The sequence below is a fragment of the Thunnus albacares genome, chromosome 19 (genome assembly GCF_914725855.1).
Source record: "Thunnus albacares chromosome 19, fThuAlb1.1, whole genome shotgun sequence".
NCBI lineage: Eukaryota > Metazoa > Chordata > Actinopteri > Scombriformes > Scombridae > Thunnus > Thunnus albacares.
Genome location: NC_058124.1, coordinates 28,156,479 through 28,170,445, shown reverse-complemented (window position 1 = coordinate 28,170,445; position 13,967 = coordinate 28,156,479). Strand labels below are relative to the sequence as shown.

At 36.2% G+C, this 13,967-nt stretch overlaps 2 protein-coding genes and 3 gene segments (V, D, J or C); 4 read left to right on the top strand and 1 right to left on the bottom strand.

The window, feature by feature from the left end:
- The window catches only part of LOC122970078, a 916,362-nt gene that overhangs the window by 588,062 nt on the left and 314,333 nt on the right, over positions 1 to 13,967 (top strand).
- LOC122970080 overlaps positions 1 to 13,967 on the top strand; it is an 891,879-nt gene that overhangs the window by 603,650 nt on the left and 274,262 nt on the right.
- Positions 1 to 13,967, top strand: part of LOC122970079 — an 808,187-nt gene that overhangs the window by 590,183 nt on the left and 204,037 nt on the right.
- Positions 1 to 13,967, bottom strand: part of LOC122970054 — a 151,022-nt gene that overhangs the window by 50,741 nt on the left and 86,314 nt on the right. The gene's annotated exons all lie outside the window — the stretch shown is intronic.
- Positions 1 to 13,967, top strand: part of LOC122970052 — an 82,707-nt gene that overhangs the window by 15,618 nt on the left and 53,122 nt on the right. The window contains exons 6-11 of one of the 2 annotated variants that reach the window (XM_044336153.1): positions 1,550 to 1,615; positions 6,064 to 6,168; positions 6,722 to 6,784; positions 7,365 to 7,418; positions 8,662 to 8,730; positions 8,845 to 8,910. In XM_044336153.1, coding sequence (XP_044192088.1) covers positions 1,550 to 1,615; positions 6,064 to 6,168; positions 6,722 to 6,784; positions 7,365 to 7,418; positions 8,662 to 8,730; positions 8,845 to 8,910 — 423 coding nt within the window. Of the gene's footprint in view, positions 1 to 1,549; positions 1,616 to 6,063; positions 6,169 to 6,721; positions 6,785 to 7,364; positions 7,419 to 8,661; positions 8,731 to 8,844; positions 8,911 to 9,842; positions 9,914 to 13,967 lie in introns of those variants that run through there. The other variant, XM_044336154.1, reaches the window with a different exon arrangement.

Genomic DNA, 13,967 nt, shown 5'->3' with positions numbered 1-13,967 from the left:
TATCTGAATATACCAGACGTGCAGCCTGGTGACTCTGGACTGTACTACTGTGATGGAAAACCAGCTGCGTATCTGAACGTGATCAAAGGTGATCAGTCTGAGAGAGGTGAGACACAAGAACTCAAAGACACACACAAAAATATGAAGGCAGGTAAAGCACAGAGAAGAAGTTATTTAAAGGAATAATCTGACATTTTGGTAAATTTATTAACATGTTTAACTTTCTTACTGAGAGTTAGAAGAGAAGATCAACCAGTGGTGGAATGTAACTAAGTACATTTACTTAAATACAGTTTTTAGGAACCATTTGATGTTACTTTCTACTTCCTGTCCGCTAGATCTCAGAGGAGAATATTGTACTTTTTACTCCACTACATTTATTTGAATGTGATAGTTACAAGTGTCTTTCCAGATCTATATTTTACAAATAAAACAAATGATGTATTTATATTTGTAATTAATTTAGATCACTTTGTAGAGATCTGTTTCTACTTTGACACATAAGAGTATTTTCTATTGATCGGTGTGAAAAGACATGTAAAATTCCAAGAGGGGTGAAAACTTTTTACAGGCAACGTATATTCTGTATATGTAAAATACAGACGGGTGACAAATGAAAGGAAAAACTGGTACCACCACTTAGATCGATACCACATTCATATCTGTCCATTAAACATGAAGCTACAGCCAGCAGCCGGTTAGCTTAGCTTAGCATAAAGACTGGAAACAGATGGAAACAGCTAGCCTGGTGTTACAGAGAGTTATATGCAGAAATATAACGACACACAAGGCTGAAGAATAACAAATATGACCAGTTCAAATAAGAGAGAAACTTTAATGCTGCTTCAAATTAAACAGAAACAATATCCTCAACATTCAAGTGGTTTAAGTCATGAGAACATTTGCTCTGCTTGATAACTCACCACAAAACTGGCCATCGCCTATTTCCTGTTTCAAAACTGATGAATGATTTCATAACTTTCTGTGGTAAAATGCATTTTGCTGCTCTGTTGTATCTATTTCCTCCATCTCACACAGAGGCAAACAGGACACCACCACCACCAACAACAACCTCAACTACAACTACAGCAACAACAACTGTACCAGCACCACCAAAAACAACAACAACAAAGAAACAAAGTCACACCAAGAAACCCGGAAACAAAAAGAAGAAAGGGAGTAAGATAAAACAGATCTAAATGTTAAATTAAACTGATTAAAAGGTGATCGATCTAAATGAACAAAACAACAGAAAACACTTTAAATGCAGTTATGAGACAAACAGATACAGATATAAGAGCCTGGGAAAGTTTTAACACTGTGTTCAAGTGAAACTACAGTTTCAATGTTGGAAGTCGAGCACACAACATGCTCAACATTCAGGTGGTTTTTGTTGTGAGAACTTGAACTGTTGCTGACTCAGCACAAATATTAAAGAAACGTTGTTACTTTTTCAAAAACCGAATCATTTTGTGACATTCTGTAAACAGTTAGCTGTAGTAAAATACATTTTCTGCCCTGTAATATATATTTTCTCTGTTCTGCACAGAAGATAGAAAAAACCCAACATCACCTACAACAACTTCTACAACATCACCACCAGCTGCAAACACAGGTATGACTGCAATAAATAAGTCACATCAAGAAACCTGAAAAGAAAATGAGTAAAATGAAACAGATCTAAATGTTGAATTGTTAAACTGATTAAAAGCTTTTATTGATCTGAGAGCCCAGAGACAAGAACTCAAAGAAGAACAAAACAACAGAAAACACTTTAAATGCAGTAATTAAACAAACAGATACAGATATAAGAGCCTGGGAAAGTTTTAACACTGTGTTCAAGTGAAACTACAGTTTCAATTTAGGAAGTCGAGCACACAACATGCTCAACATTCAGGTGGTTTTCGTTGTGTCACACCTACATTGAAAAAGGATTCACAGCTCAGTTTATTTTATCTTTTGGCTCCTAAAACTGTTATTGTTGGAAATTATGTTACAGCTCATGATGCTATAGTCACTTCCTGTTTACGTAGTTGGCTGTTTCTCATTGAGTTGCAAAATTAGAGGAGATATTTTTGGCGTTCCTGGTTCCGGAGGTAAAAATTCTGTTAATTTTTCTCACAGACAATGTTACACTGAGCACTTCTACCGCTTGGATGGTTAAATCACCAGAAAAAAGATGAACAATTAAAGATAAAAAGTCGACTGTGTACATAAATATTTCAAGGTAGAAGTTAACTACGACTCCCAAAGTCCATTTTCGCAAGAAACAGCCAATCACTGAGCTTAAAATCCACTCATGTGCACTGCTAACAGCAGGAAGAAGCCAAAGATTACAGTGTTGACAAATTGATTTTACAATCTACAGAGCCAAAGGCTTCTTCTCCATAGCAACAGCAGCTGAGGCTCATGGGTATTGTAGTATTCTTTGCCGTCCACCAAAATCACAGACAAAACATGATTTCTGAGAAACTAAGTGTAAATACTGTAAACTGCTGGTCAGAATATAAACCTGTAGGATCATTCATTTATCCAGGAGAGTCTTGAGTTTCTATGTTCAGTAACATCAAGGAGATCGTTTAAAGAAAATTTTGAAAACCGGAAAAACACTTGTGTAACCAGCGGCCCCTCACACTTCACAGCTATTAGATGGCACTACAGATGTTTCCTTGCTATCGATTTACACATGAAATGTTCACTAGATAAAACATTTCTAACAGTTAATGGTGCAACCTGATTTATTAAAACTAGTAAACTAGTAGTAGCAGAGATATAAGAGCCTGGGAAAGTTTTAACACTGTGTTCAAGTGAAACTGCAGTTTCAATGTAGGAAGTCGACATACAACATGCTCAACATTCAGGTGGATTTTGCTGTGAGAACTTGAACTGTTGCTGACTCAGCACAAATATTAAAGTAGTGTTGTTACTTTTTTCTGTGAATCAATTTGTGACATTCTGTAAATAGTTAGCTGTAGTAAAATACATTTTCTGCCCTGTAATATTTATTTTCTCTGTTCTGCACAGATGATAAAAAAAAACCAACATCACCTACAACAACTTCTACAACATCACAACCAGCTGCAAACACAGGTATGACTGCAATAAATAAGTCACATAAAGAAACCTGAAAAGAAAATGAGTAAAATGAAACAGTTCTAAATGTTGAATTGTTAAACTGATTAAAAGCTTTTATTGATCTGAGAGCCCAGAGACAAGAACTCAAAGAAGAACAAAACAACAGAAAACACTTTAAACACAGTAACTAAACAAACAGATACAGATATAAGAGCCTGGGAAAGTTTTAACACTGTGTTCAAGTGAAACTATAGTTTCAATGTTGGAAGTCGAGCACACAACATGCTCAACATTCAGGTGGATTTTGTTGTGAGAACTTGAACTGTTGCTGACTCAGCACAAATATTAAAGTAGCGTTGTTACTTTTTCAAAAATTGTGATTATTTTGTGACATTCTATAAACAGTTAGCTGTAGTAAAATACATTTTCTGCCCTGTAATATATATTTTCTCTGTTCTGCACAGAAGATGTAAAAACCCCAATATCACCTACAACAACTTCTACAACATCACAACCAGCTGCAAACACAGGTATGACTGCAATAAATAAGTCACATCAAGAAACCTGAAAAGAAAATGAGTAAAATGAAACAGTTCTAAATGTTGAATTGTTAAACTGATTAAAAGCTTTTATCGATCTGAGAGCCCAGAGACAAGAACTCAACGAACAAAAAGCAGAAAACACTTTAAATGCAGTAATTAAACAAACAGATACAGATATAAGAGCCTGGGAAAGTTTTAACACTGTGTTCAAGTGAAACTATAGTTTCAATGTTGGAAGTCGAGCACACAACATGCTCAACATTCAGGTGGTTTTTGTTGTGAGAACTTGAACTGTTGCTGACTCAGCACAAATATTAAAGTAGCGTTGTTCCTTTTTCAAAAACTGAATCATTTTGTGACATTCTGTAAACAGTTAGCTGTAGTAAAATACATTTTCTGCCCTGTAATATATATTTTCTCTATTCTGCACAGATGATGATGACAGATCCACAACACCACCTGCAAACAAAGGTATGACTGCAATAAATAAGTCACATCAAGAAACCTGAAAAGAAAATGAGTAAAATGAAACAGCCTCTTAACATCCACCCTTTTTTTTGGAATTTTTGCCCATTTGGCATACCCAAATAGAAACGCTAAAATGTTAAATTGATTAAAAGCTTTAAATGCAGTTATGAGACAAACGTATGCAGAGATATAAGAACCTGGGAAAGTTTTAACACTGTGTTAAAGTAAAACTACAGTTTCAATGTAGGAAGTCGAGCACACAACATGCTCAACATTCAGGTGGATTTCGTTGTGTCACACCTACATTGAAAAAGGATTCGCAGTTCAGTTTATTTTATCTTTTGGCTCCTAAAACTGTTATTGTTGGAAGGTATGTTACAGCTCGTGATGCTACAGTCACTTCCTGTTTACATAGTTGGCTGTTTCTCATACAGTTGCAAAATTATAGGAGATATTTTTGGCGTTCCTGGTTCCGGAGGTAAAAATTCTGTTAATTTTTCGCACAGACAATGTTACACTGAGCACTGCTACTGCTTGGATGGTTAAATCACCAGAAAAAAGATTTATCCAGGAGAGTCCTGAGTTTCTATGTTCAGTAACATCGAGGAGATCGTTTAAAGAAAATTTTGAAAACACTTGTGGAACCAGCGGCCCCTCACACTTCACAGCTATTAGATGGCACTACAGATGTTTCCTTGCTATCGATTTACACATGAAATGTTCACTAGATAAAACATTTCTAACAGTTAATGGTGCAACCTGATTTACTAAAAACTAGTAAACTAGTAGTAGCAGAGATATAAGAGCCTGGGAAAGTTTTACCACTGTGTTCAAGTGAAACTATAGTTTCAATGTAGGAAGTCGAGCACACAACATGCTCAACATTCAGGTGGATTTTGTTGTGAGAACTTGAACCGTTGCTGACTCAGCACAAATATTAAAGTAGCGTTGTTACTTTTTCAAAAACTGAATCAATTTGTGACATTCTGTAAACAGTTAGCTGTAGTAAAATACATTTTCTGCCCTGTAATATATATTTTCTCTATTCTGCACAGAAGATAAAAAAAAAACAACATCATCTACAGCAACTTCTACAACATCACAACCAGCTGCAAAAACAGGTATGACTGCAATAAATAAGTCACATCAAGAAACCTGAAAAGAAAATGAGTAAAATGAAACAGATCTAAATGTTGAATTGTTAAACTGATTAAAAGCTTTTATCGATCTGAGAGCCCAGAGACAAGAACTCAAAGAAGAACAAAACAACAGAAAACACTTTAAATGCAGTAATTAAACAAACAGATACAGATATAAGAGCCTGGGAAAGTTTTAACACTGTGTTCAAGTGAAACTATAGTTTCAATGTAGGAAGTCGAGCACACAACATGCTCAACATTCAGGTGGATTTCGTTGTGTCACACCTACATTGAAAAATGATTCGCAGTTCAGTTTATTTTATCTTTTGGCTCCTAAAACTGTTATTGTTGGAAGTTATGTTACAGCTCGTGATGCTACAGTCACTTCCTGTTTACATAGTCGGCTGTTTCTCATAGAGTTGCAAAATTAGAGGAGATATTTTTGGCGTTCCTGGTTCCGGAGGTAAAAATTCTGTTCATTTTTCTCACAGACAATGTTACACTGAGCACTTCTACTGCTTGGATGGTTAAATAAAATAAACACTTGTGGAACCAGCGGCCCCTCACACTTCACAGCTATTAGATGGCACTACAGATGTTTCCTTGCTATCGATTTACACATTAAATGTTCACTAGATAAAACATTTCTAACAGTTAATGGTGCAACCCGATTTACTAAAAACTGAAACTAGTTAGTAGTTAGTAGAAGAACTTCACACACAAACTTAGTGATGGATTTTTGATTAGCTGGTGCAGCCGGCTGCTGTACTGTATATAACACGTATCATGTCGGGATGTTTGTTTTGAACTTTTACTTTGTCTCTCACTACCTCCTAAAGGTCAGAAGTCATCTCTTGGTTTGGTGGTGGGGATAGTTGTTTCCTTCCTCCTCGTCCTCCTCATCATTATCACCGTCTACTGTACTCGGAGGTGTAAAAGACGAGGTAAATGAAGTCTGACCTGGAAATTTACAATCACACTAAATTTTGATGAATACAAGAAAGATGTGCTCATAAATTAAATGTTCATAATTTAACAATAAACAAAAGGCATTCTTACAGGATATATGATTGCAGCACATTAACATGAATTATGGCTTTTTTAACAGATATACAGTGTTTTTATCACAACATGCACAATGATAATTACTTAACATTTACTTATACCTCACTCATAGTACAGTTTATTTACTTTTTAAATTTTAAATGTATTTCTTATTTGATGTCTCCCTTAGAAAATGTTGAGAATTTTATAAATTAAATAATCAGCTTTCATGTCATAATTTTGACTTTAATTTTAGACTTTTGATTTAATCTCAGAACATTTTTTGCCGGTTGCCCTTCACTTCCATACACAGACGAAATTCACTGATTATGCTATAAAAATTAAAACTAATGGTATTAAAGTCAGCCTGTTTGTCATCAGAGTTTATAGCAGATAATCAGTGATTATTCAGTAATAATTAAGTTATTCACTAATTTGTTTTCCTTTCTGCAGGGACTGAAGAAATATACCACATCTATGACGAGATACGAGATGAAGGGTTGAACCCTACAAAGCGTGAGAAATGAGAAGTGTTTCTTTTTAAAATGACAACTTCCTCTTTCTATCATGATTGAGACTGATCTAAAATTAAACCTACGCTGTGCTTACTGTGCCTGCATTCATGCACTGTCACTATAGTGACACTGAGGTCATTCGACTATAACTGCTTGTAGTCTTCAGAGGGGAACTTGTAGCATTATAAGACACAGTTCATACAGTATATATCATTATAAGCTTCCACAGCTTCTTAAAAGCTTCTCAAAGACTCTCCTCACTATCAGACTCATAAAAACAATTCATCTGCTGCACAATAAACATATTTCTTACCTGTTTCCTGAGGTGCAACTCAGTTTCTTACTGTAATCCAAATAAAGATAGGAGCCATAACAAGTAGTCATATCTCTGAGGCTGTTTTATGTCACTTAAACCAAAATTAAGATGTTTTATCATCTATTTGAACATTATTTTCCATTATTTTATATCTTCATACACAAAAATGCATTTCTGTTTTTCTGTTTTACAAAACAAGCAATAAGATACTACTGTACCTTAAACATCAAATTTAGTGATCTTCTTTTCATTTCTTTTCTGGCAGGTGTGGAAAGCTCTGGCGGACCATCAGCTGAATACTGCATGGAGACTTTCTCAGGTAAATGATCAAACATACCTTTCTCAGGTAAATGATCAAACACTTGTACAGAACTGTCCTGCATTCATCAATGAAGAAAAAAGGTGGACTTTAGTATCTCATAACTGTGACTCATCAACTTGTAATTGTGAGAGCTTTCTCTTGTAATTACGAAATACTGCTCTCATAACTGAGAGAAGTGCTTATCTAATCTGTGTAGCTACAGGAACTGTTGCGGGTTATTGTGGTGGTTGAATCAGTTAAGAGGCAGCGTACAGAGTTTTAGCCAAAATGCTAATGGCTGTGTTTTGTTGGTGAGCTGAATGAAAATGCAGCGAACAGTTCAAAGACGGTTTTCTTGTAATTATGATGACGTACTGATCTTGTATGAGATGCTGAGTCGTGTTACGGAAGTCATAATTATGACATAACATTTAGATATTTTTTTCCTTTGATGAGTGCAATGACCTTTATTATGTTTTCAGTAGCTAACAGCCGGATCTCCTGCAGTCTGGATGTGCTTGTTGAGTTAGGAATTTTCTGCAGCATGGCTTCAGGGGATGGCCATGTTGGTCTTTCAAGTGATTGTTTGTCACTTTGATCCAGACTGAAATATCTCATAAACTACTGGATGGATCGCCATCAAAGTTGGAACAGACATTCATGTTTTCCAGAGGATGAAGGCTGAGTTTGATGATCTTCTCACTTTTTGTCTAGCGCCACCATCAGGTTATAGTTTTTGATTGGAACATCTATTGGATGGTTTTCCAGACTTCTTGTCTAGCAACATCACAAGTGCAAAACTTCAATTTGTCCAAGATTTTATGACCACATTCTTGAAAAACTCCCAACATTCCCATCAGCCTCAGCTGTACATTGTGCTAATTAGCTAATTTTAGCATGCTAACACACCAAATCAGCATGTCAACCTTGTGAGCATGTTAGCATGTTGACGTTAGCTCAAAGTACAGCCTCAGAGAGCTGCTAGCATAGCTGCAGACTCATAATTTTGTTAAAAATTGAGTGCACAAGGGTTCTGCTTTCATCACACCCTTTTCAGAGGATGTGTTCAAAAGCACATTGGAAAAATTTGGACATGAAGTGCAAAGGCCTTTACTTGAAAATGCCTTTTCATTGGGTCATCAACTTATTAGTCACTGGTGTTGACAGCCCACTCAAAAGTTGGAATAAGGTATTAATACCTGTGGCGTAAAAGGTCAGTTAGTTCTTTATAATAAATGATTGTTGGTAAATGTTTTAATAGGTGGATCAAACCAAAATGAACCCACATATTACACCATCCCTGATCTTCCACCAATGGGAAACAAGATCGGTAAAGCCTGAACTGTCATCAACATTTACAGTTTTACAGTTCAATCAAAGATTCTTGAGATATATTTCTGGTTACACGTTTCATAGATTAATTATCTTTTGTTTCTTCTTACAGACACATATCTAACTGAGTCGCCGTATTCCATGATTACCGACCCTTTGCCTGATGGTAATAAAACAGGTAAATCGTTGGCTCTTCATTTTCAGTTGGATGATATTAATGTGTTACCTTGTATATAAGGAAGTTTTTAACAATTAAAGCACCATGAAACACAAGTGTAAAAAGTAATATTGTATGGAATAAATTCTATCTGTTAATAAAAACCATAGACTGTATAAAAATATGGATGTAGTTACCGTGACCTCACATGTTGGTTTCTGAAGAGCAGTTTTGAAGCTCAAAGTGAGCCGCTCCGGCCGTCGCCATCTTGGCAGTGCGTGACGCTGCCTAACTCCCAGCCAATCAAAAATGGGCAAAGAGGCGGGGCCGAATGGCTGAAACAAGCCACTTAGTGGCTGGCGGACCTGTCACTCAAAGCAGCCATGTCCTTCATTATGCATAACTTTACAGCTTAATAAAATTTAAACGAGTGAGTTATAAAAGAAATCACCCCCTGTGCAGTTGTCATGAAAGAGGAAATTAGCTACAGAGACCAAAACCATTTTTTGTACCAGGCTGTAAACATGTTTATTTCTGCTGTAAAGCTTTAGGAGCCTCAAGTGGCCGTTCAGGGAACTGCAGTTTTTGGCACTTCCACATTGGCTTCATTTTTCAGCCACGGAGGTTGCTGCTTGATAAAAACTCAAGAAAACAATAACAGCAACCCAAAATTATTATGTCTCCAAAATCTGACATAGAGCTAGAATGTGAAAGAAATTTGATTTGCATCCAAAATAACAGCCTCAGCAGGCCCGTGCTGACTGTATTTTGGTTTGAGTTTCTTATTTTTGGTTTGGCCTTCACAGCTTTTCTTTACATTTTTCAGTTTTTCTTTTTTCTGATCTTTGTCTTAACAGTAATTGGACAAATGTATCTGATAGGAAGCAGATGGTAGTAATTTTCCCCGTCATGAATTCTGTTGCCTGTTTGTAATTCTTCATCTCAATACACAGGTACACCGTAGCTGAATGACCCGACATATTCCTTACTGAAGAAACCCAAAGTGCTTGAGAACAATGACCAGTACCTGTATAGTACATAAACATTTAGCTTCTGTCAGGTAATAATATACTTCTGAAAGATTTGTTTGTTGCAAAATATGGAAAGAAAAAATGCTTATTCCTCAGTTTTGTAGGTGAAGATTAAAACTGTTTCAATGGGACTATATTCTATTTTATTGTATTACTGCAATCCTTTAGAATGAAAGCCTTTGAATATTTATGTTTAATAGATGTTTTGTTGTAAAAAAAAAGTTAAAAAACCACCAGAAAACAAAATGCTTTCATGTCCTTTGTTGCTTTGTTTGAGTTGAACTGTTTTTCATGTTGATTTATGAATAAACACTTGTACAGTACGACAGAGTTCTATTCTGTTTCGATTTTTGCTGGTTCACAGCACTTTCTTTTTTCATATCATTCAGGAACTGATACTGAAAATGAAACACTATTTTTTTTACAGTTATGATGCTTTTGATATCCACATTTACTATTTCTTTATTTATAACTTGTTTTTGACAACTGAAACCTAGCCCCAGTCTGTGCCTCTCATGTGTTACATTTCATTCGAGTCACAGAGACAAGCGCAGCCTTTTGTGAAGAATAAATACGAGGCAAACTTCCAAAAATCCAGACGGGGGTTTGACAACACTCAATTCTGAATGCATTTCCAGAATCCTCAGAGAGTCTTCTAAACACCTGGATCACAAAAAAGAAGATTTTTATTCAACATATATTCTGTTGAATTCACCATTTACTGATGTATAATGTCCTTTCTTCTCTCCGTCTCTACATCCTTATATAGACCACATTCTAAACATGAAGAGTTATGACCCAGAAAGTAAGAAAACAACCTACTGTCCGGTCTCATCATATTAAATGTTTCCATCTCCCCCACCTTATCAGTAACATCCTGTTTGGACAATTTCAGCGTCTTCGACACGTGTAATCAAGAGGAGGACTTTGATCTAAAATCTGCAGAAATGAGGCTATAGTTTGCAGAGTGGGGGTATAAACATGAGGATCTGGAAACATCACACCTTACAGCTAAATCTATGGATAGGAAGAGCCTCTTATTCAAAAAACAAAAACCATCACATAATTCAAATACTTACTTTGTGTCGACTTACAGCAAACAGTCTACTCAGATCCTCAACATCATCAAATGCAAATGGAATATATTACAAACTGCAGAAATTGTTTGCTGAACCTCCCACCTTTGTCTCTAGAAGGGCTCCCACTTTACAAGACAAGCTGGTCCACAGCCGTTTATCACTTCCTGGCTTCATAAATCTGTGGGCAACTTCCCCTGTGGTAACTGTTGCCATTGTGGCAATATTTCCAAAATGGACAGCTTTGTCGATGTGTTCACCAACAAGTCATATAAAATAAATCACATTGCTAATCGTAACACTTCCTTTCTGGTATACCGTGGTGAATGTCCCTGTGGTTTTTTCTATGTGGGGAGAACAAAAAGGAGATTTGAAGACAGACTTGGTGGACATAAAACTGCTACTTGCACAAAAAAATCCAAACCATCCTATGACTGTTCATTACAACCAAGTGGGACATGGAAACCCCTCTTCCTTGAAAGCTGTTGCCCTCGAAGTGATACCTAATCATATAAGAGGTGGCGAGAGACTAAAAAAACTCCTTCAACGAGAAATGTTTTGGATTATGACATTGAAAGCCACTAAATCTCCAGGACTGAATGATGAGGTAGACTTCCTGCCGTTTCTCAAATATCTAGTCAGAAAGTATTGTGAAAACTTAAGAAAAATAAGAACAAAAAAATAAAAATAAAGAACAGGAATTAACTTTACTGCAAAGCACATACATGGAAATAGAGAAGGATGTAGAAATCACTTGCATCAGTGATCTGTAGTGCAGCGCTGGGCGGAGAGAATTGTGATATCACGGAGAGCATGATGTGTCATTCAGTGCAATTACAGTGGAAACAGTTTTCTGACACAGTTTTGCCTGATCTGATCAGAAAAGGTGGACATTTACCACTGAAATGTTTCACTCATTCAATCACTGCGGATAAACATGTAATCCAGCATAAATGAGCACCTGCATGAAACATTCAGCTCAGCAGTGAGGCTTGTCTGTCATTACTAGAGCATTAAATTAGTTGTTACTGAATTTAGATTATATATATAATAAATTATGTTACAGTTTTTTAGGACTGGTTTCATGCATGTTTCAACACTGAGTGTTACAGTGTATCTATAGGAACAGCTTTCAGTGGGCTTTATTTCTGACAGCACATCTTGTTTTTTGTTTGAATATAGATGTATTTCAGTGTGGTTATGATTTGGCAGATTGCTGTCCGTATGAATACATGTTAGTGTTTGAACATAAACTGAAGAGTTTGGAAGTGAGGATGTAAACATGTAAAATGTGCTGCAGATCCAGGGAACATTAGCATTCTTTCACCATAAAAAGACACTGAGAAGTGTTGAGAAAGAGCTTTTCTTTTTTCAGGAACAAGTATAAGTTTCCTGTTATCAGCCCACACAGCAATGTGTCAAACATTATTCTGAATATTGAATCATTTCAGTCTGTGTCAGGATGAGGGTCAACATCCACACCTGCCTGTTTGCCTTTGTTCTGGGCTGTAACATCACTGCAGGCAAGGAATTTTTAAATTAATCTATTAGTATGTGCAATTCTTCTTGTCACCTGTTTTAATTTACAGTTTTATAATATAATTAAAGCTGCAAGATGAACAGGCCCTCGCGCCTCTGTGCACGTCAGGCCGCAACGAAATCGAAGGGCTTCTGTCACGGGCATGTAGATGTCTTCAGAGCCGAGCTGTTTTCAGACAGTGCAAGAAGGAGATAAACATCACTTCCGTCGTCTAATATTTTTCCTGCTGCTGGGGCTGCTTCATTGAAACTTCATAGGGGGCGCTATTCAGCCAGTTTGCATTACTGATTGAATATTGTCATATAGACGTGTTCAGGCTGGGACTCTTATCAAACATGTAAAGTCTGGCGCAGACTGGAGCATTTACAATAAAGTTATAGCAACTTCCTCTGTCATGGCGAAACATCAAATCTCAACAGTGTGAGGATGAGAATTTTCTGCAGGGTGAGACATGTCTGTCTTACTCACACCTGTGTCATAAAAATCATGCAAGTTTTGCACCCATTCACTTCAATTTCAATTAGTAAATTGAAAACTCTTGATGAGTTTGTATGTAAAACAAATTAATTTCTTTATTTTCATCACATCAATTTTTAGAAAAGTTTTTTTTCCAAACAGAGTGGTACATCCTGGCAGCCGAAGCCTATCTGTGCAGCTGAACACAGCAGCTCCTCCGTGGACTGTTTCATATATTTTATTTTAGTTTATTTAAACTTTGGACATCTTAAATGTTGTTTGTCTTGAATGTTTTCATTTAAGACCATGGGCAAAAGTTCATTGCTGTTTCTTGCTGTAAGTGTGTAACAGAATAGATGGAAAACAAAGTTTTATTTGTCTCTCTTTTTTTTTCTGATCCTAAAAATGATCCGATCCGTGACTCAAATCCGTGATACGATCCGAACTGTGAGTTTTGTGATCCGTTGCACCCCTAGTGTTAACATGTCAGCTTTGTAGACTATATTTTGTATGTCGTGCACATAGATGAGAGTGTGTAAGTCATGTATTTGATACATGCATTAATACTTTCTGATGTGAACCTACACTTTTAGATCTGTGAATGTTTTTAGTGTTCAGTCTTTCTAGTATTCAGCACTGATCTGTTCCTGTATCACATTATAAGCTTTGTGGTACTTTATATATTTCTGTATACTAAGAAAATACACAGGAAACACGTGTAAATCATTTGATATCTTGTCTATTTTTGATGAGAACATAAATCTGTTGTCACAATAGAACAATACTATAAATTTGAATTTGACTTTGTTGGTAAAATCACACATCTGAACCAGTCCATGGCTAAAATGAGCTCTTCTTTGTTTAGAAACAATATGTATATGCTAAATGTCTTTAAAGAAGCAGCCTTTACACCACTCAGGGGTTTTTGTTTGTTCTATTGGCATATAAAATTGCCCCCCATCCCTCCGATTTCAT